At 51.4% G+C, this 21,728-nt stretch overlaps 1 protein-coding gene across 1 annotated transcript in view; it reads right to left on the bottom strand.

Annotated features, from left to right (window-relative positions):
• Positions 1-21,728, bottom strand: part of Acvr1b (activin A receptor type 1B) — a 38,706-nt gene that overhangs the window by 11,860 nt on the left and 5,118 nt on the right. The window contains exons 2-3 of the mRNA XM_051160371.1: positions 3,996-4,235; positions 3,372-3,620 (exon numbers count right to left, since the gene is read on the bottom strand). Coding sequence (XP_051016328.1) covers positions 3,372-3,620; positions 3,996-4,235 — 489 coding nt within the window. The remainder of the gene's footprint in view (positions 1-3,371; positions 3,621-3,995; positions 4,236-21,728) is intronic.

The following is a 21,728-nucleotide window of genomic DNA, read 5'->3' as shown; positions in this document are numbered from 1 at the left end:
GTCCACGCAGGCCTCCTCCTTGCCCTCTTTTGACCCATCTGGCATTTCTCTCCCTTTATCGCCAGCCCCCCTTCCCACCATGCCGGGCTCTGTTTTCTCCCATTCCCCCTCTCCGTTGCCGGGCTCACTGTGTGCGGGAGACGCATGCAGGTGTACTGAGGGTTTCACGGAAATCCCGTCACTTCCTCACGTCCGTAAGGCAGGCAGTGCTGTTATCTCCACTGCACAGAGGAGAAAGCCACTAAGGCGCCACGGTGTGTTACACAACGCGCTCGGATTAGCGCAAACAGTAAAAGACAAGGCAATCTAGGCCTGACTCCACAGGTGATACTTTACACCACCGGAGAGGGCTGCTGAGCTTCCGCACGTGGGCCCAGCTCAGCCCTTCCTCAGGCCGCCCGACTGCCCTCCATCTCCTCTCACCCTACTGCTGCCCCACACACCCACAGACACGCCCTGATTCATCCCACCCTTCCTAACAAGAGCCTGGCAAGTGAGTGGATCCATCCTCGACACCTCTGCCAATTTTCATCCAAAGGAAAAACATGAGCATTCGTTTGTCCACATGAGAACTTTCCGTGGAAGCTCTAACCTGCAGCTCTTGACCGGCCAGCCCGCCTCTGCCCCCTCCAGGCAGACCGGGCCAGTCTGCTACTGTGAGCCTTTACGCAAACTGTAAGCCTTCATGGCTTTTTGTTCTTTGCATTCAAAGTCTGTTCTGTGGCCTGGAACGTTCCCTGCTTGCTCACCTCACTCACAGTCTCAACCTGTTCTTCAAAACTCCCTCAAATGTCCATGCGCTGTCAGACTTGTCCAACAACCCTGTCCGCCTAGCTCAGGCTAGCCCAGCTTCTTTTCAGTCTTGTTTCCAGAGGGCAGTCAGCATTCATTTGTTAAAAAGACCAGAGTCATATACAAGACACGAACTTAATACTTCTAAGATAGCATTGTTAAAACCCCACATCATGTGTGTGACTCTGGTCTTTTTAACAAATGAATGCTGACTGCCCTTTGGAAACACCGAGGCTAGAGATTGCCCATTGGTTAAGAGCTCATTGGCTACTGGGCCAGAGGTGGTGCCGCACATCTTTAATCACAGCATTCGGGAGGCAAAGGTAGGTGGATCTCTATGAGTTTCGGGCTAACCTACTCTACATAGTGAGTTTCAGGCCAGTCAAGGTTATACAGTAAGACCTTGTCCAAAAAAAGAAAAAAGAAAAAAAGAAAAAGAAAGAGAGCGAGAGAGAGTAAGCAAGCGAGCACAGCTGTTCCTCCAGAGGACCCGAGTTCAGTTCCCAGCACCTACCTCAGGTGGCTCACAAAGTCCAGCTTCCACAGGTCTGATCTCTCTGGCCTCTAAGGGCACCTACTCACCTGTACACACCTCTCCCCATCCAATAATTAAAAAACAAACAAACAAACTGAAAACAAGACAGGCACCTTGGAAGCTCTGTGCACTATACCAAAATGCACCAAGTTACCCATGGAGAAATAAGTAGTCACTCATCACTTTAGTCTAGACAAACCCGCCAAGATTCCATAACCTCACCTGGCTTGGAAAACCTGAAAAATCCCAGGGCACTAAGACTCTCTCCCAGGCCCTTTCAACCAGTGTCCAACCTTTGGTGGAAAAGCACACACCAAATATTTTCTACGTTTCTAAAACTGTGCAGCTTAGATAAATTCACATTGGAGCGTTCAACTGCCGAGCTTCATAAAGCCAAAGCCACCGACACTGAGGTGTCACAGGACCCCTGGGTCTGAGGAGTCACGGACACTGAGGTGTCACAGGACCCCTGGGTCTGAGGAGTCACGGACACTGAGCTGTCACAGGACCCCTGGGTCTGAGGAGTCACGGACACTGAGGTGTCACAGGACCCCTGGGTCTGAGGAGTCACGGACACTGAGCTGTCACAGGACCCCTGGGTCTGAGGAGTCACAGACACTGAGCTGTCACAGGACCCCTGGGTCTGAGGAGTCACGGACACTGAGCTGTCACAGGACCCCTGGGTCTGAGGAGTCACGGACACTGAGCTGTCACAGGACCCCTGGGTCTGAGGAGTCACGGACACTGAGCTGTCACAGGACCCCTGGGTCTGAGGAGTCATGGACACTGAGCTGTCACAGGACCCCTGGGTCTGAGGAGTCACGGACACTGAGCTGTCACAGGACCCCTGGGTCTGAGGAGTCATGAACACTGAGGTGTCACAGGACCCCTGGGTCTGAGGAGTCACGGACACTGAGCTGTCACAGGACCCCTGGGTCGGAGGAGTCACGGACACTGAGCTGTCACAGGACCCCTGGGTCTGAGGAGGGCATCCAGCCATGATGGCACAGGTTCCCTGCACAGCCACAGTCTAACCCATGGCAGGGAAACACAGCCAAAGGAGACCTGCGAGTTCCGGCTCAGACGGCAACACTGGCCCCTGACAACTTCTATACTCTAAAGCCGCTGTTCCTCTTTAGCACGACAGCAGCAACAGCACGGCCTTTCAGGCATCCTCACACCGAAGAGCTGGCTGAGCTGCGTTTTTGAGATAGGGACCAACTGTGTAGTGCTGGTAGATCTGGTACTTGATAGGCCTGTACTGGCCTTGCACTTGAGGCAATTCTCCTGCCTCAGTCTCCCAAGCGCTTGTGCTGGCTTTGAGATGATTTCAGCTTTGTTCCGCCACCCCAGATGGTTTGTTAGCTCAGCTACTTCCTGAGACAACCTCAGCTTTCTCCGTACTGAGCCCTGATCTCGCGTCAAACAACCTCAGCTTTCTCCATACTGAGCTCTGATCTCACGTCAAGGCCCAGTGTTGAGTTCAATGCCTCACCTAAGAAAGCTCTGGACAACAAAAGGCCCGAGAGGAAATGGAGGCCAAGCTACGCAGGAAGCTGGGCCCCCTTCTCTGATAACTCTCAACAAAGCCCCTGGGCAACTGGACAAGTCAGCGATTTACCCAGTGTCCACTCTAAGCTCTGCTCAGTGTCCTCAAACTCCCTTGTGGCTGCCCCAGGATCAATGATTAGCCAGCAGCGCCTCACGGGAGCCCAGCACACTCTTGTGTCTCAAAAGGGGCCTAATCCTGAGCACGCCGCCACCTGGACAGGAGCGGCTCACTCTTCCTGAGTGCGCGGATACAAACACCAGAGGCAGAGCTGCCACGATGGCAAGGCCTGCACTTGGCCCTCTGGTATCTCCGGGATGGAAGCCTGTCGGCAAGGCTGCTATCACGTCTTATTACAGGCCAGACTCCAGATGAAGAGAATTCTGAAACCAAGTGACTCAACACAGCAGGGCCCCAGCCTGCCTCGTAAACACTGTCTCCTGCTGGGAAGCAGTTGTGAGGGCCGACACACACAGTGCCTGGAAGAGCCAGTACCTGAGCCAGACCCTGATGTGGACAGATCGTAGACGAGGTCCTGGAGTGTCTTGTCTTTGGAGAGACACATCTCGCAGGAGGGGTCCTCCATGTCCAGTCTCTGGCGGTTGTGGTAGACACGCTGGTGATAGTTGATGACAAGGAAGACGATGATGATGATGAGGAACAGGAGGAACACTGGGCCAGCGATGATGCCCACCAGCTCCACAGGGCCCCACATGGAGGGGTGCTCAGGCTCCTTGAGGTGCCCTGGGAAAATGAGTGAGGTGAAAACACAAACAGTAAAAACATGAGACTGCTGTGGCCTGATTTACCTCTGAAGGTGGAGCGCCCATGAAAGACCCTGAGTTGAGGGCTTCCTCTAGTCTTCCCCGGCTAGCTTGTGCCTTTCAGGGAAGCGGCCCTCCAACAGTGGGACCAAACCGGCTCTGGAGTTCAAGGCTCGTCAGAACCACAAGTTTGGCCTGACTGGGAGAGCGGCTCTTCTTGCCTCCCAGCCTGACTAAGAAGGAAGCCCATCCTTCACCATGACCTGAGGAGCATCCCAAACCACCCTGTGCCGTCCCTGCGCCACGGGCTGAGAAAGCGCAGCGAGGGGTGAGGAAGGACAAGGCCACCACTCACCGCTGGGCACCCTGAGGTCAATCTTGTTGCAGAAATCGGTGTAGCAGCAGTGCGTGTTGCGCAGGTCCTCTGAGCTCAGGCAGTAGAAGGGCTTCCCAGCAGGGACCAGCTCCACCTTGGGGATGCAGGTACGCACGTGGTGCTCCAAGCCATCCAGGTTAAAGATGGAGACCATGCAAGCCCCATCGGTCTCACATGTGTAGTTGGTCTGCAGGCAGCTGGTACATGCACACAGGAGAGCTACGGGACACGGAGAAGCCCATGTAAACAGAGATGCAAGCTCTTCCTCCAAGGCGCTTCTGAGACTCAGAATGGGCCCTTGGCGTACTTCATATCCCCCAAACAAGCAGCCTTTATAGAGGCGGGGCCAGAGGGACCGCCTCGGCCAGCTGCCGTTGCACCTTACTCAGCTCACAGACAAGCTCTGTAGGCCCCACCATTCCTAACTACTCTACTCTATGCCGATAAAGGACAAATGCTTTCCACACGATCCTGCTAGGCAGAGGGAGCCTTCCACACGATCCTGCTAGGCAGAGGGAGCCTTCCCTTTGGGCAGCACGTGCTCCCCACTCCATACAAACCTACCCAAGATTCCTTGAAGCCAGTCTCATCCCATCTCTTCTTGGGGACAAGATACCCCAGTTTCCAGGATGAGGCATGCTCTCATATGTCCTGCCTAAGTCCTTCAAAATTCTGCTCCATCACCACTTCCCTTGATAAACTCCCCCTCCCGCCACTGTCACCTCCCCCTCAGTCCACGTTTGGCACCTCTCATGAGGACTAAGGGGAAATGTCTTCCAGAGATGCGGAGCTTGCGCCTCACAGAGTTACTATGAGGACACAAAGAGATATGCACACACAGTGTTTAGGAAACTGAGCCCGTCCTGAGCCTCTGGACACGTATGTGTGTGTAACTTTTCTAGCTACGCAGTATACACACTCTCCCCGGGGCTACTGAGTCCTGCTGGGTGTGTATCACACGTAAGTGTGTGCACTAACAGGAAATCAGTGTAAATGAATCTGGCACCTCTGAGAGCGCTCCGCCGCCCTGGAATCTGCAGTCCTTTATTTATCTGACTAACAAGAATAGCACAGACAGTTGGTACTCCTCTACCGTCTGCCCAGGCCTAACCTAGCCATGACCTCCCGGATGCGCAGGAGTGCAGTGCTGGCTACAGTACTGAGACTGGTGCTGCACTGCTGAATGAGGGAAAGGGTGCAAGACCTCCGTGGCACACCCCGTGGAGGGCCTGCGCACTAAGCCTCTGTGCACACCCCGTGGAGGGCCTGCGCCCTAAGCCTCCGTGGCACACCCCGTGGAGGGCCTGCGCACTAAGCCTCCGTGGCACACCCCGTGGAGGGGCCTGCGCCCTAAGCCTCTGTGCACACCCCGTGGAGGGCCTGCGCACTAAGCCTCCGTGGCACACCCCGTGGAGGGCCTGCGCACTAAGCCTCTGTGCACACCCCGTGGAGGGCCTGCGCCCTAAGCCTCTGTGCACACCCCGTGGAGGGCCTGCGCACTAAGCCTCCGTGGCACACCCCGTGGAGGGCCTGCGCACTAAGCCTCCGTGGCACACCCCGTGGAGGGCCTGCGCACTAACTCTCTGAGGGCACACTCTGTAGGAAGGCCTGCACACTAAACCTGTAGAGCAAAAAGGCTTGTGACCAATCCAAACCAAAGCCTAGAGCACAAAGAGTGTCTCCTCAGCTCCTCATCCATTCTCTGAAAAGTCATCCCTGAGGTTTGCAAATCCAAAGACAACCCAAGCTACCTCCGAGTGTCCCTAAATGAGGCAAGCTCGTTGCTGCTCCCATTCAAGGACACAAGGTATGGGGGCAGGGGGAGGAGGTGGCAGAGGCTGTGCGAGACAAGCAGGGAGACAGGAAGCCTTCTACGCAGGGCCTCCTATGTGTTTACGGCGTCTGATGAGATCTCTATCTTCTGAGGTGAATTCCTGAACATGCAGCTACCTGTGAACAGCACGGGTCACACCGTCTCTTACAGGCAGAGCGTGGGCCACAGGTAACCCTAACCAGGAGAGTTTCCCAGCAAGTGACTCCTGGGTCTCAGTTCTATCTTCTTATCTCCAGACAAAGAAAAGTTTCTTCCAAACTTGTGTTCAGAAATGCTCTCTCATTCTGTCTGCGTGTTTGAGACTGGGTTTCACTAAGAGGTCTGGCTGGCCTCGAACTCTCCATCCTCCTGTCTCTGCAGTGCTGGGGTCACAGGCCTGGGCCACTAAGTGAGGCTCTGCCTTACTCCTCTTAAGAACTTAAAATGTATTCACATCCAGGAAACTTGGCAGGACCTCTCTCTTCCTTCAGGAGTCCTGCTAATCCAAGAAGGCGCCCTTGTTGGCAAGACCCCCTATTCTTCCTCCAGGGGTCCCACTAATCCAAGAAGGCAAGGCGCCTTTGACAATTCCCTTTTGTGTCCCTTGGGGCTCCCCACAGGGGGCACACCTCTCAGAACCCGTGTTGTGAGAGCAAAGAGAACAGCATTGGGTCTATTTTGGGAAGCAAGAAAGGGAAAATTAACAACTTCAAGAGATGGCTATTCTGAGCATGGTGAGACGCGGCCAAACCCACAGCCGCCTTTTCAAAAGCAGTCACTTCTGAGTCCACCAATTAGTGGGAGAGGAGTCAGGAGTCTCTGGCTCCTGGTACGTACCCTCCTTTCCGTGGTGCAGGCCTCGCTCACGGTGATTCACGCTGGAGAATGAACACACCCACACGTGGCTCATTATTTTTGGGAAGTACTTAAACAATCTTGGTGTAAGACAGGAAAGAGCAAAAGTGACGAAATCTATGCTAGAAGGGCCCAGGCTAAGCTGGGAAACGGGCCATGTGGGTTTGTGATAAGGAGCTGGGAAGTCCCTGAGCCTATCTGGACCTCAACTATCCAACCAGCAAACACTATTTATCTTACAGAGACAAGAGGGAAATTGGCCAACTGCCTGCCAAGTACTGTGGCTACCCTGAGCAGGGCTCGCTCCACTTTTGGCTTTTTACAGAGTGCGTGACAAGTCCAAACACACAGCGACGATAACCATCCCCACTACCGACACCCGGAAAAGATCTGAACTTACATCCCCAGGAGTGACAGTGGCTATCACGGAGCAACAGGTCACGAAGACCTGAAGCTCAAATGCCCGTTTTATTACTAGCCACATGACCCGAAACACACAATTAACCTTACTGTACCACAGTCCCCTTCGAGCTGGAGCTGTGACGTATGACTGTTAATAACTGGCTCTCAGAACTCTATAACATTACATGTGGTAACATAGTTTAAAAGAACTCAGGTTAGGACGGACTTAATAAATAGGACCCTTCCCTTTAACATAAAAATTTCAAGAAAAAAAAAAAAAAAACATACAACGAAGAAAATGTTTCTTAGCACTAACTAGGAAGTGGTAAGTCACATCTGAGGAGGAAACTGCTCACTCGCTGTGTGGCTGCACGGCTCTACCAGGCCATCTAATCTCTCTGAGATTCGTTTTCCTCATGGTTAACTGGAAAAGGGAAGTGAAGGAGATGGCCTTCCTAGCTACAAGTTCTCCTCTGGGTCTGACGCAGAGCACTCACGTCTCAGTCAGCCCTGTGCCTGTCTTTAAAGACACATGTTTCTACTAATATTTTTCACTGAAACAAAAGAAGCAATAATAAAATTATAAGCACACTCTGAAGTTACTATAAACTTAGTATCCTAAATTTAATTCTTTCTAAAAAGCTAAATCAGGTCTAATGACAACAGCCCCTTGCAATGCTTTACGGTGACTCATCAGGCCAAAAGTGTGCACGTGTGTGTACAAACACCATGGTGCACCTAAATGCACCAGCAAGCATGCTATATGTGGGGTGACGATCATAGGGGGGCACCGACTCACAGGACAGGATTTTACTTAGCAGCAGAGGCCTGTCTAACACTCATAAGGCCCTGGGTTTTGGTCACTGGCACTGAAAATTGAAAGAAACAGGGGGTGGGAAGAAAGGAAAGGGAGGGAGGGAGGGAAGGAGGAGGTCCAAATGTGAGCATCCCTCCCCAGCATGCACTTTCTGTTACTAATGAGTCTAACTAGTCAAAACTGGACTAAAGACAAAGCCATCTTGGCAGGCCTGGAGCACGGTTCAAAGTCTGTCTGACTGGAATGGGCTCTGTGGTAGGATGTAAATGCAAACCCAATTCAGAAGAAAGACTGTTTTGAGAAAGGCCAGGTCCCAACATGGGCAGACTCTGGCTGCCGTGAGCTGCACTGCACAGCCTCAGGAGGCCACAGATGCTCAGGGCTGTGCTCAGCTGCCAAGTCCCAGGAACTATTACAGAGCCTCAGGCCCACAGCCTCAGAGTTAGGGGTGCAATGACAGCACCCCATTCTGACCAGGAACTGGCTCTGAACATACCTCAGTGGTTTCAAAGCCAGAGCGACCGTGACCCTAACGTACTCATTGCTCCTGAGGGACAACACATTTCATCAGTTGCTCATGGAGCACTATGTGGGGAGGCGCAGCACACGAACCTGCCTCTTGCACACCCCACCGGCCGGCCTTCCAGGGTTCGTGTGTGCAGGGCTTGTGAAGTTCCCTCTGCGGTTTTAACCCCACCACACATAGCAGTGGGCAGCTCCTTCCCTGGACTTTTCTGGGTTTTGCTGTAGATAAATGGCTCAGGGGTCCTGTCTTGTGGGTGCTGATACTTTTGGGAACCAGGGCCTCAGGCGTGCTAGGTAAGAACTTTATTATTGAGCGGCTCAAGTAAGTTCACCAGGGGTAAAACAAGGAGAGACGCCAGCTTTCTAGCAAACCATGATGCTCATCTGTCGCTGTTAGTGCACGCAGTGCAGACCGATGCCCACTCTGTAGGCTCCTCATTCTTTTACATGGCCCTCACACAACACAGAGCTGAGCACAAGGTCTTCCCCACCCCCTTAGATTTATTTATTATTATATATACAGTGCTCTGCCTGCATATGCACCTGTAGGCTGGAAGAGGGCATCAGATCACAATATAGATGGTTGTAAGCCACGGTGTGGTTGCTGGGAATTGAACTCAGGACCTCTGGAAGGGCAGACAGTGCTCTTAACCTCTGAGCCATCTCTCCAGCCCTGAGGACAAGGTTGTAGGGAAGGTAAGGGGCCCACAAATGGTCCTCCAGCAAACCCCAGTGCCACGCCTCCAGATCTTACAAACTCAGTATCCAGAGTGCCCATGGCATCCTCACCCGCACCAGGTCAAATCCACTCATAATTTCCCGACCAAAGACCTGACCGGGCATTCCTGCGGCTTGCCCCCCCCCCCCCCCCGCCGCCGCCCCAGGCCCAGGCTGTGCCAAGCACACGGGTGGAGCTGGCCTCCGTGTTTCAGAGGCAGGTCTACACATACAGTGAAAGCTCTGTTGTGAGACAGAACTCACAACACATGCCAGCCTGGGAGTCAGGTTTCAAAACAGACAACAGCACAGACCTTAGTCTCTGACAGTTCACATTCCAGCACTCACTCTCTTTTGGTTTATTTACTCTCGTTTTATGTGCACTGGTGTTCTCACTGCATGTGTGCTTGTGTGCGGGCATCGGATCCCCTAGAACTGCAGCTATGGACAACTGTGAGCTGCCATGTGGGTGCTGGGAATTGAACCTGTGTGTCTTCCGGAAGAGCAGCCAATGGTCTTAACTGCTTAGCCGGCTCTCTAGCTCTCTCCACTGTTGGAAGGACCCTGCTGTTTGAGGTTGCAGTCCTCCTGGTCTGGCCAGCCAGCCCTCTGGAGAGAGTCTTTAGGCATAGATGCCCCTAACCACACTTGACACACGGCCCTTGGCACAGCTCCCTGCTAGCTCTCCCCTCCCTGTGCCTATAGGATAATTAGGAGCTGTGTGTCCCGCTCATATGATAGGAGCGTGCTGCCAAATGCAAAACCAGCAGCATCTGGAAAGTGCCTGGTTCCAACCAGTTATGAACGCCTATCCTGGAGCCCCACCCACTCCCCAAGGGGTATATAGCCTTGTTCTCCCTGAGTAAAGCTGGACTTAGCTCCTGTAGTTCCCGAGATCTGTTGTGCTTACGGCCTTCCAGGCTGTCTTCTGCTCCTCTTACCTCAGTGGGCTGGAGGCCAGCAGCACCCTCAGGAAGAGGAGAGCAACACCTCACTTCACTCTCTTTATTCCTAGAGATGTTTAGCTCCTTAAAAAGCTCCAAACCAAAGCCAGGCACAATGGCACATGTCTGTAATCCCAGCACTCAGGAGGCAGAGGGAGACAGATCTTTGTAAATTTGAGGCCAGCCTGGTCTACAAAGCGAGTCTAGGTCAGCCAAGGCTACACAGAGAAACCCTGTCTTGAAAAACAAAAAACAAAACAAAAGCTCCAAAGCGTTAGGCTTAGAGAGACCCCACAGTCACCTGTCCTGGGTGGCGTTACCTTCACTGTGGACCCCAGTGAAACGACAAAGATTTTGGAAATCTCTTTACACACGGGGAAGGGGGTCACTGACAGTGTTCTGGCTGTGTCCCATTCACCTCTGTGTCTCCAGGACTGACAGTGAGCAGCCTCACAGGAAATGTGTGCTCAAAGTGGCCCCTTGGATGGTGAGAAGGCTTAGCAGGTAAGGCTGACTGCTGGCGAGCCCGGTGACCCAGGACTGACCCCTGGACCCTGCACATCCCAGGAGGCTGACTTCAGAAAGCTGGGCTCTGATGTAAATGCTTGTTGTGACCCGCCCACCCCCCAACACAAAATCCATGAAATGGCCATTTACAACAGCAATACTAAAGTCCTTCAAGACAGAAGACTGTTTCACTCTGGATATTCTGGGGGTACAAATGGACCACCCCAAATTCTTTGCTGCCTGTGTCTGCGTTCTAACAGCCAAGGGTCTGGGCAGAGCAGGGCAGGGGCAGCTGGTCCCAGACTACCTCTGAGAATGTCATTTCCACAAAATGACTGGCAAGGCTCCCAACACCTCCCAGTGTGCGCCAGTGCTCACAGCCTGTTACCTCAAAAGACACTGTAAGAGTCGGCATGTTCAACTCTGAACCAAGACCAAGTCTCACTGCACTTGGCCAAAAGCTCTTAAACCTGCTAGACCCCATCTTGCGACTTTTGGAAAATCACCTGCTGAGGAAGGCGGTGGTTTACCTTGGCTCTGGATTTTGCTGGCGCCTAGTGGTGTCCTTTCAGCATGTACTGCCCTGCAGTTTCCATAAGGTCAGGTTGGAAGGGCTGATTTGCGCCCAAATCAAGTCATTCTTTTGTCCCTCTCCTTCTTCGAGACAGGGGCTCCCGTAGCACAGGAGGTGTCAGACCCTCTAGAACTGCAGTTATAAATGCATCGTGTGGGTGCTGGGAACCGAATTCGGGTCCTCTACAAAAAACAGCCAGTGCTCTTAACAGCTGCACCATCTCTCCAGCCCCAATTTTCTGGCTTTTAAAGACAGGGTCTTGCTATGTAGCCCAGGCTAGCCTTCAACACCTTCTGCCTCAGTCCCTTGACTACTGGGACTCCAGGTTTGCTGCACCATGCCCAATGTCAGTTTAGATTTTAACTAGGATACTCATGACAGACATGCTTTCTAGTTGTACTTTGGCAAACTCTGTGTCCTGAGCATGGCTTCTCTAGGCCAACAGGCAGTCTTTTGCAAAGACACATGTGTCCACCAGATCCCATTCCAAACTCAAGACTGGACTCAGTGCACACGCACACACATGTAGGAGAGAGGAGACAGCTCGAGGGACTCCTTCCCGCCACGTGGCTCTCAGGGTGCCATGCTCAGAGTCAAGAGCCGTTGTGCCAGTCCCTGCAAATGGGTTGATAATTAAGGTCTATGGTTGTTCACGTCTGATCTAACTCTGTGGCTTGTCCAGCCTCGTTATCCTGTCAGGAGTCGGTGTCACAGAGCCCGCCTAGCCCAGCTAGTCCATATAATGACAGGATCTTGGGGGTGGTCTCAAGTGGTGCTATCTCTATCAGGTCAGTGTGTGTGCGCAAGGCAGGCGGTTTACCTCCCCCCCAGCTCTGCGGTCTGACATCTCCACGCTGAGTTGATCTACCCTGTGCCACTTAGCAAAGCCTCAGCTGCTACGAGCATCTCAAGTCCAACCCTGCGCACTGGAGAATTCCTCAGCAGAACGTCCAGTCACTGTAAAAATTACTACGGCTAGTCTAAATATTGTGTACCTATTAATGTCCTTTATCTTTTCAAACATTTTATTATTTGTGTGTGTATAAGTGATGTGCATATGATGTGTGTGTGTGCAAGACATTTGAGTGTGTGTTATGTGTGTGTGATGTGTGTGTGTGATGTGTATGTGTGTGTGTGTGATGTGTGATGTGTGTGTGTGATGTGTGTGTGTGATGTGTGTGTGATGTGTGTGTGTGATGTGTGTGTGTGATGTGTGTGTGTGTGATGTGTATGTGTGTGTGATGTGTGTGTGATGTGTGTGTGATGTGTGTGTGTGTGATGTGTATGTGTGTGTGATGTGTGTGTGATGTGTGTGTGTGTGATGTGTGTATGTGTGTGTGATGTGTGTGTGATGTGTGTGTGTGATGTGTTATGTGTGTGTGATGTGTGTGTGTGATGTGTGTGTGATGTGTGTGTGTGATGTGTTATGTGTGTGTGATGTGTGTGTGTGATGTGTGTGTGTGTGTGGTGTGTGTGATGTGTATGTGTGTGTGATGTGTGTGTGATGTGTGTGTGTGATATGTTATGTGTGTGTGATGTGTATGTGTGTGTGATGTGTGTGTGATGTGTGTGTGTGATGTGTGTGTGTGTGATGGGTGTGTGTGTGATGTGTGTGCGTATGATATGTGTGTGACGTGTTATGTGTGTGATGTGTGATGTGTGTGTGATGTGTGTGTGTGACATGTTATGTGTGTGTGATGTGTATGTGTGTGTGATGTGTGTGTGATGTGTGTGTGTGATGTGTGTGTGTGTGATGTGTGTGTGTGTGATGTGTGTGTGATGTGTGTGTGTGTGTGGTATGTGTGTGTGATGTGTGTGTGTGTGTGTGATATGTGTGTGACGTGTTATGTGTGTGATACGCATGTGCGTGTACATGACATTTGAATGTGTGATGTGTATGTGAGTGATGTGTGTGTGTGTGTGTGACATTTGAGTGTGTGTGTGATGTGTTATGTGTGTGTGATGTGTGTGTGACATTTGAGTTTGTGTGTGATGTGTGTGAGTGTGTGTACCACAGGGTAACTGTCAGTCTTCTTCCACAGGTTTGCATGGCCCCAGTGCATTTTTCTTAAGTTGTTTTATGTTTGCTTTAACCCATTTCCTTCTTTAAACATTCAAGGTGTGGGTAAGGCGATGGGCTCCGGAACAGCAGCACACACCGGAAGCAGAGCAGCAAGAGAGAACGACGTGAGTGTCGCTGAGAGCGGGGCGCAGAGCCGGGAGCCCTCATTAGTACTCTTTACTTAGTCACCATGGATTTGAGGTGTATTTCTCCATGGTTTCATAAATGTAGTCAGGTAATTCTAAGAGGAATTTTCAAAATAAATTCAGTAATACAAAAAAAACTGGGATCCTAATTTGTTTACCAAGATATAAATCTACGCAATATATACCAAACACATCACCATATGCATGTGTGTTTGCCTGTTTGTCAAGACAGGGTCTCATTTATGTAGCTCTGGCTGTCCTGGACTCGTTTTGTAGACCAGGCTGGCCTTGCACTCACAGCGATCCCCCTGCCTCTGCCTCCCTAGCGCTGGGATTACAGGCGTGCGCCACCACGCCTGACTATCACATACAAACATACACACATGCATACATAGTTTATTTTAATCATGTGTACCGGTACCCATGTATTGTTACGTGCATGTGAGTGCAGGTGCCCTCAGAGGCCAGCAGCTCCAGGCCACTGTGAGCAGACTGACATGGGTGCTGGGAAGCAGATTCAGGGCCACTACAAGAGCAGCACTCTCTTAACTTCTGAGCTATGTCTCCAGTGCCGACCACCCTGTGCCATATAAATTCATATGAGATGAGGCAGTGCTCCCCTCCCAGCCCAGCTGGAAAAGCTGACAGTAAAATTCATGCATACTGGTAAAGGACCCTGAACAACCAGGACAGTTATGGAGGGTAGAAACAAAAGAACAAAGTGGGAAGACACATATTTTCCAATTTTAAAGTCTCTACAAAGACTGAACTACAGGTCAAGGAAAGTCCAGACAGAAAGCTGCACACTCCATCACCTGCTTTTAACAGTTGTACCTAGAACATTCAAGAGGAAAAAACAAGTCTCTTCAGCAAATCAACTCTGTGAGGGTGGGTTAAAACAATAATCACTCCACAGTTATGTAGAGAGCGGGGACTGACTCTGACATGAACTCTGGTGCCCCATATTTGACCACTTCCCCTTGGTGGGGAGGCCTGGTGGCACTCAGAGAAAGAATAAGCAGGTTACTGAGATGAGACTTGATAGCCTATGACCATACAGTGGGGGGAGGAGGTCCCCCTCGGTCTCAGACCTAGGGGAGGGGAATAGGGTGGAAGCGGGAGGGAGGGAGGAACAGGAGGATACAAGTGATGGAATAACAATTGAGTTGTAGTCTGAATAAATTAATTAAATTTTTAAAAAGTTGTAGATTAAAAAACTTCAATAACCCTGCTGTGGGGTTAGGGTTAGGAACTTTGACTGTGAATTCCAGGTCAATTGGGCTACACGGCAAGACCTATCTTAAAAGGACAAAACAAGCCAGGGAGAAATGCTCGTACCACTGCCTAGTTTGATTCCTGGGACCCTCACAGTGGGAGGAGAGCACTGACTCCCACCCCACACAACGTCAATCAAAATCCACAGCGCCACAGAAAACGTCCGCTTGTTCCCTGGCAGGACAATCAGAAGCGCCATGCGATTCAGGAGAACTACCACACAACCCAGCACGTGGACTCCTCCTAGCCATATACTGAAAACAACTGAAATTCACAAAAATTCCAACTGCCACCAAATGATAAATGGATAAAGCAAAGCACGGTGTGCTCATACAACGGAGCCATGGCTCGCACAGAAGGGAACAATCACACACTCTACAACATGGACGTGTCCTGAAAACACTGCAGAGAAAAGAAAGTATGTCCCGTGGTTCCACTCAGAGGGCCCGTCCAATGCGGATTTGTGGTTGGAAAGTGTCGCGGAGGGGAGATGCACTGACTAGTGAGTTTTCTCATTAAAGGTTTTCTTTCAGAGTAATGAAAAACCTTGAGATTTCCATAATGGTGAAAGACATTAATGCAAAATGTACACTTTCAAGTGTTAGAGCAAGTGCAATCTGCTATGGGTAATTTATCACAGTTTAAAACAACCATAAATCTACACACCCAAGCAAACTGTGGGATATGCTCTCAAGTACAAAAATATTAGTATATGAACAGGAAAAAAAAATGTCAAGGCACAGAGCTTTGCCAAGTGCTCTCCAGGCCTTCCACCACGTCCCTGAGCTGCACGGAGGGCAGCCGGGTCCTGTCCCCCTTTCTGTCCCCATCTGCACAGTACCTGGTAAACACAGATATCCTGAGTCAGCACAGCCCTGTGTTTGATAAGTCCCAGCCCAGTAAGTTACATGCATTTCCAGACTGGAATGTTATTATTTATATTAGACTTATTGTGTGCAGGCTTTCACCTGTGTGTGTGTGTGTGCGTGCGTGTGTGCGCGTACACGCACATATGTGCTTGGTGACCATGAAGGTTGGAAGAGGGTGTCGGAGGGCGTCAGATCCCCTAGAGTTAGGGTTAGATGCTTGTGAACCATCATCATATGGGAATTAAACCCAGGTCATCTACAAGAGCAACAAGTGTTCTTTTTTTTTCTTTCAAGACAGGGTTTCTCTGTGTAGCCTTGACTGTCCTGGACTCACTTTGTAGACCAAGCTGGCCTTGAACTCACAGAGATCCTCCTGCCTCTGCCTCCCGAGTGCTGGGATTACAGGCGTGGCCACCACACCAGCGCAACAAGTGCTCTTAACCACTGAGCCATGTCTCTGGGCTGTACTGAGATGGGGTCTCACTGTGTAGCCAGCTCGTCTGGTTTTCAGTACTTGCTATTTAGACCAAGATGGTCTCAGACTCACAAATCCGTCAGAATGCCTCCTGAGTGCTGGGACTAAGGATATGCTTGGCCCCACCGCCCTGTCTCTTCTGAGAGAGAATCTCACACATCCCAGCCTAGCCTTGAACTTCAGACTGTCCACCCCTGAGTGCTGGACTATAGCCAGGTACTGCCACATCCGGTTTTATGAGGTGCTGGGTTTGGGCTCTACCCACTGAGCTACACCCCCAGCGCCCTTTACTATCATTTCCCACGGCTTAAAACGCAAAAATACAGTAACTACAGCTCTAGACACCTGTCAAGACGGTTATGAAAATCTTCCTGGGGCTGGTGAGCTGACTCCCTGATGACCTGGGGCCCACAGGATAGAAGGAAAGAACTGACTCCTGAAAGCTGTTCTCTGACCTCCACACACAGGCCTCGGAATGTGTGTACTCTCCCCCACGAGTAAATAAATGCAAAACAAAAAATAAGAGCATCTTAGCTGTCACAAGCTGTGACTGGCTTGCGCGGGGAGGAAGCAGCAGGTGGGGACTGGCACTGAACCCCGAGTTCTAAACACGCTAAGTGGGAAGCTTGCATCAGCAAAGCAGCAGCGCCATCTTCATCTCCCTGATCATCAAACTGAATCTTAACAGACACAGCTCTGAGTGCTGAGGCACAGCACGGTCAAAGGCCGCAGCCAAAGGCCGCAGAGCACTTGTGGTGTCCAGAGACGGTGTGGGAGAACGGACATGCTTGTGAGGAAACACAGCCTGAGGGAAGTTTCTGTACGGGGCAAACCCCACCGACTGAACAATGAGACATTTGATAAACTTGGCATTTAATCCCAAATCTTGGAAAAGATCTTGGAATGGAGTTTGCACAAGAGCAAGGTGTCTGGAAGCCAGCTCCACAGGACACCTTCCATGAGCTGCCTTGCTGAGGTCTGCCTGGAGACAACCCAGCCCTCGAGAGCTGTTGAAACAAGTTCAACTTTAAGCCTCTGCGTAAAGAATGAAAGCTTTGTTCCCACTTAGAAGAGATGTTTGATGTTTATGCTAAGGAGTGCTGTCACTGCAATTTAATTTATGACCGATGGTAAATACCTGAACAGCACAGGAGGGCCCACCTGATGCCAGGATGACCGGGGGGGGGGGGGGGGGGGGGGGGGGGGGGGGCTAAGCCGGCATCATGGGGAGAGAGAGGGTGCAGTAGTGTGGTGTGTGTATGTGGTAGGGGGTATGTGGGTGCATGCATGCAAAGCTCATACTTAAAGCTCCTAGGCTCTCCTACTCAACTCTCAGTAACTTGGTTTAGTCTCCTTAACTTCGTTTACAGCAAACACAGAGAGCAAGTAGCTTTTTGTTTGTTTGGCTACACTCCTGCAGACACACACACACTCCTGCAGACACACACACACACTCCTGCACACACACACACACACTCCTGCACACACACACACACACACTCCTGCACACACACACACACTCCTGCAGACACACACACACACTCCTGCACACACACACACACTTCTGCAGACACACACACTCCTGCAGACATACGCACTCTTGCAGACACACGCACTCCTGCACACACTCCTGCACACACACTCCTGCACACACACACTCCTGCACACACACACACTCCTGCACACACACACTCCTGCACACACACACACTCCTGAAGACACACACACTCCTGCACACACACACACACTCCTGAAGACACACACACTCCTGCACACACACACTCCTGCACACACACACACACTCCTGCAGACACACTCACTCTTGCAGACACACACACTCCTGCAGACACAGACACTCCTGCAGACACAGACACTCCTGCAGACACACACTCCTGCACACACACATACTCCTGCACACACACACACTCCTGCACACACACACACTCCTGCAGACACACACACTCCTGCGCACACACACACACACACTCCTGCAGACACACGCACTCCTGCAGACACACACACTCCTGCAGACACAGACACTCCTGCACACACTCCTGCACACACACACACACTCCTGCACACACACACTCCTACACACACTCCTGCAGACACACTCACTCCTGCAGACACACTCACTCCTGCAGACACACTCACTCCTGCAGACACACACACTCCTGCACACACTCCTGCACACAGACACACTCCTGCACACAAACACACACACTCCTGAAGACACACACTCTCCTGAAGACACACTCCTGCAGACAGACACACTCCTGCAGACACACACACTCCTGCAGACACACACACTCCTGCAGACACACACTCTCCTGCAGACACACACTCTCCTGAAGACACACACTCTCCTGAAGACACACACACTCCTGCACACAAACACACACACTCCTGAAGACACACACACTCCTGAAGACACACACTCTCCTGAAGACAGACACACTCCTGCAGACAGACACACTCCTGCAGACACACACTCTCCTGAAGACACACACACTCCTGCACACACACTCCTGCACACAAAACACACACACTCCTGAAGACACACACACTCCTGAAGACACACACTCTCCTGAAGACAGACACACTCCTGCAGACAGACACACTCCTGCACACACACACACTCCTGCAGACACACACACTCCTGCAGACACACACTCTCCTGAAGACACACACACTCCTGCACACACACTCCTGCACACAAACACACACACTCCTGAAGACACACACACTCCTGAAGACACACACTCTCCTGAAGACAGACACACTCCTGCAGACAGACACACTCCTGCACACACACACACTCCTGAAGACACACACACTCCTGAAGACACACACACTCCTGCAGCAGAGCAGGAAGAATATTTATCACCGGTGTTTTCTTTCTGACCCACTGACCACACTAGCAGCAGAGAGCAGTGAGCCTCACATTTGTGAGGGATGCCGCTTTCTGGCAACTGAGGTAATGGAGAAGAAACAAGTAAACAAACATGCAAAATCAACCAAGGCATAGAGACTAAAGAGGCTGAGATTAAGTTCACGTGGTGGCAATAAGGTGGATGCATAACAGTGAGCACAGAAATCAGGAGGTGGGGAGGGAGGGAGGGAGGGAGGGAGGCAGCATTGTGCCCAAGGAATCAAAAGTATCCACAGCAGTTTCGAGTGACTGGAACTTTAAAAGAACAACAAAACAAAACAAAACAAAATAGAACATGGGGTTAGAGAGACAGCTCCGCTGAAGAGCCCCGGCTGTTCTTACAGAGGACCTAGGTTCTGTCCCAGCACCCACATGGCAGCTAACAACCGTCTGCTGCTCTAGTCCCTGGGGGTCCAACCTTCTCTTCTGGCCTCCGGCAGTATGAGGCACACCTGGAGCACACACATGCAGGCAAAGCACCCACACACAATTAAAACTACACACACACACACACACACGTATATGGAAATAAATCACTTAGGCCTTTACCAAGAGGATGGAAAGTGAATTAATTCAATTAAACACATTTAGCAAGTACTTAACACACACACACAGCTCTCTGTGCGGCTGAAGGACCCACTGTTTGGTGGCTCGAGGAACAAACCCTAAGCAAAGTGGCCATCCAGCACGGACACCACGGGGAGGTGCACCCTGACCAGGAAACACACAGGAACCTAAAATTCCCTGGGGCACTGTGTTTAGCTAGGAAGAGAAGCGGAGAGAAAGCTTACCAGAAAGAACAAACAGGAAAGGCATCCAAGGCCCACACTGAAATGACAATGCCAACCACAGCGGCACGGTTCCAGCTAAGGACCAGGGCAGCAAGAAGCCGAGGGCTAGATTAGACTGCGACACCAAACTTAGGGGCCTAGAGTTGATCCTGGGCACACAGAAGGTGCACTTCCAAAGTGCGCAGCTGTAGGAAGCGGAGGGAGACTGAGGCGAGAAGCAGGTCAGCAGGGAACAGCACTTCCAGCAGGTCAGAGGCTTTTCCTGCGCTGTCACCCGGGCTGCTCTCAACTCCTGCAGCGCCGCTGGAATTCCAGCCGGCAGAGGAAAAGTCAATGTGGGCAAGGCTCTGACGTCGGCTCCAGGCCAGGCGTGCTGGGCCATCACAAGTGACACTGCCGGACTAATTCAATCTTATCCTATGAGCGTTGAGTGCAAGAAGATGCAAACGCATACTAAGACAGTGAAACTCTTACAAAGTCCTCTGCTCAACTCAACCCAACCTAATCTGCAAAGTATGCAAATCCTGTTTTCCCTCCATATAGATTCCAAGCCAGCCTTGAACTCAGGGTGATCCTCCAGCCTCAGCCTCCATGCCACCACATGCGATAGGATGCCACACTCTGGGGCCACATCCGCGAGCTCACCCTGGTTATTGCTTGTCATCCCCCAGTGTTCTGCTTTCCCCACTGCTGTCCTGACTCACCACATGTGCGCTTTAAAAAACACTTCTTTTCTGTCCCACTTCCACAGGTCACAAGTCTGCGCACAGCAAGCCTGGTGTCAGCTGAGGTCAGGTTCCCCTCTGCGACGAGCTCCTCTTCCAAGTTTAATGGCTGCAAAATCCACTGCCTTGCAAATAAATATAGGGACTCAAAGCCCCATTTTTCTCCTACTATCAGACAAGGGCCACTCTCAGCCCCTTGCCTGTCTGCCACGTGCCCGTTGGGACGGGAAGCTCAGAACATGGCTGTTCACTGGCTTCCAAGCCAGCTGGGGCATCTCTGACTTCAGTTCTGTACCGGACCAAGAATCAGCTTTTAGATGGCAAGCGCAGCCATATCAAATCCACCTAGTGGACTATCCACTGACTGAGACCTGCCTCTCATACTCCTACGCAGCAGGGCCAACCACCCGTGTCAGACACCAGGCAGGGCTCTGCGTGAGAGCTGTAAGCACAGCCCTCTCAAGTGCTGTCTCTGCCTGTCTCACTTGGCACAAGGAAGCAGGGCATCATGGGAAAGGCACCTGCATCCCCGGCACCTACGCTTCCTGAGTGTCAGCAAATGGGACCTGTGCCTCACTGAAACATGTTCAACATGCACTACAGCTCTCGAGGCTAGGATGTCACGCAGTGGACAGTGCTTGCCTAGTATGCATGAGGTCCTGGGTTCCACCCCAGCGCTGCCAAAAACGATTAAAAACAAAAAATCCAAATGCACTGACACCGTAAGGGACCTTAGGGACCAAGGACATAGTCAAATTGTCCCCTGTGTGAGCATGAGAAACTGAATTCAGACTCTCAGCACCCGAATAAAAGCCAGGTGTGGAGGCGCGTGTCTGTAACCCAAGGCCTGGGAGAGGTGCGGTGGGGGGACAGCCACATCAGTCTCTGACCTCAATAGGGGCATGCATGAACAGGTGTCTGCTCGCCACATGCACACGCCACACACACAGAGAAAGGAGTCCTTAGAAGGCTATATGATATAGTTTATGCCTACAACACGTGTCCAACTCCTGTGGCTGATCTTCACTATTCTGACTCCATGCATATGAATTTACCTACTTGTTACAGTTATCTGTGACCCCCGGAGCACAATGCATGCAGGACTTTCCTGGTCACCCAAGGACATGCACTGAGCAGTCAAAGACTTGAGCCCCCAACACACATGTTCCCACTGGAGGTCAAACAAGGCAACGCCCCACTTCCTCGATTTGGCTCTCATACTGTAAACACATGTCCTCTTGGCAGTATACTTAGTGTCATGCTTTTTGTTGATGACTTTGCTA

This window comes from Acomys russatus, chromosome 17 (assembly GCF_903995435.1).
Source record: "Acomys russatus chromosome 17, mAcoRus1.1, whole genome shotgun sequence".
In the NCBI taxonomy this organism is placed as follows: domain Eukaryota; kingdom Metazoa; phylum Chordata; class Mammalia; order Rodentia; family Muridae; genus Acomys; species Acomys russatus.
Note: the sequence above shows the minus strand (reverse complement) of the source record. Positions and strands in the feature narration are given on the sequence as shown.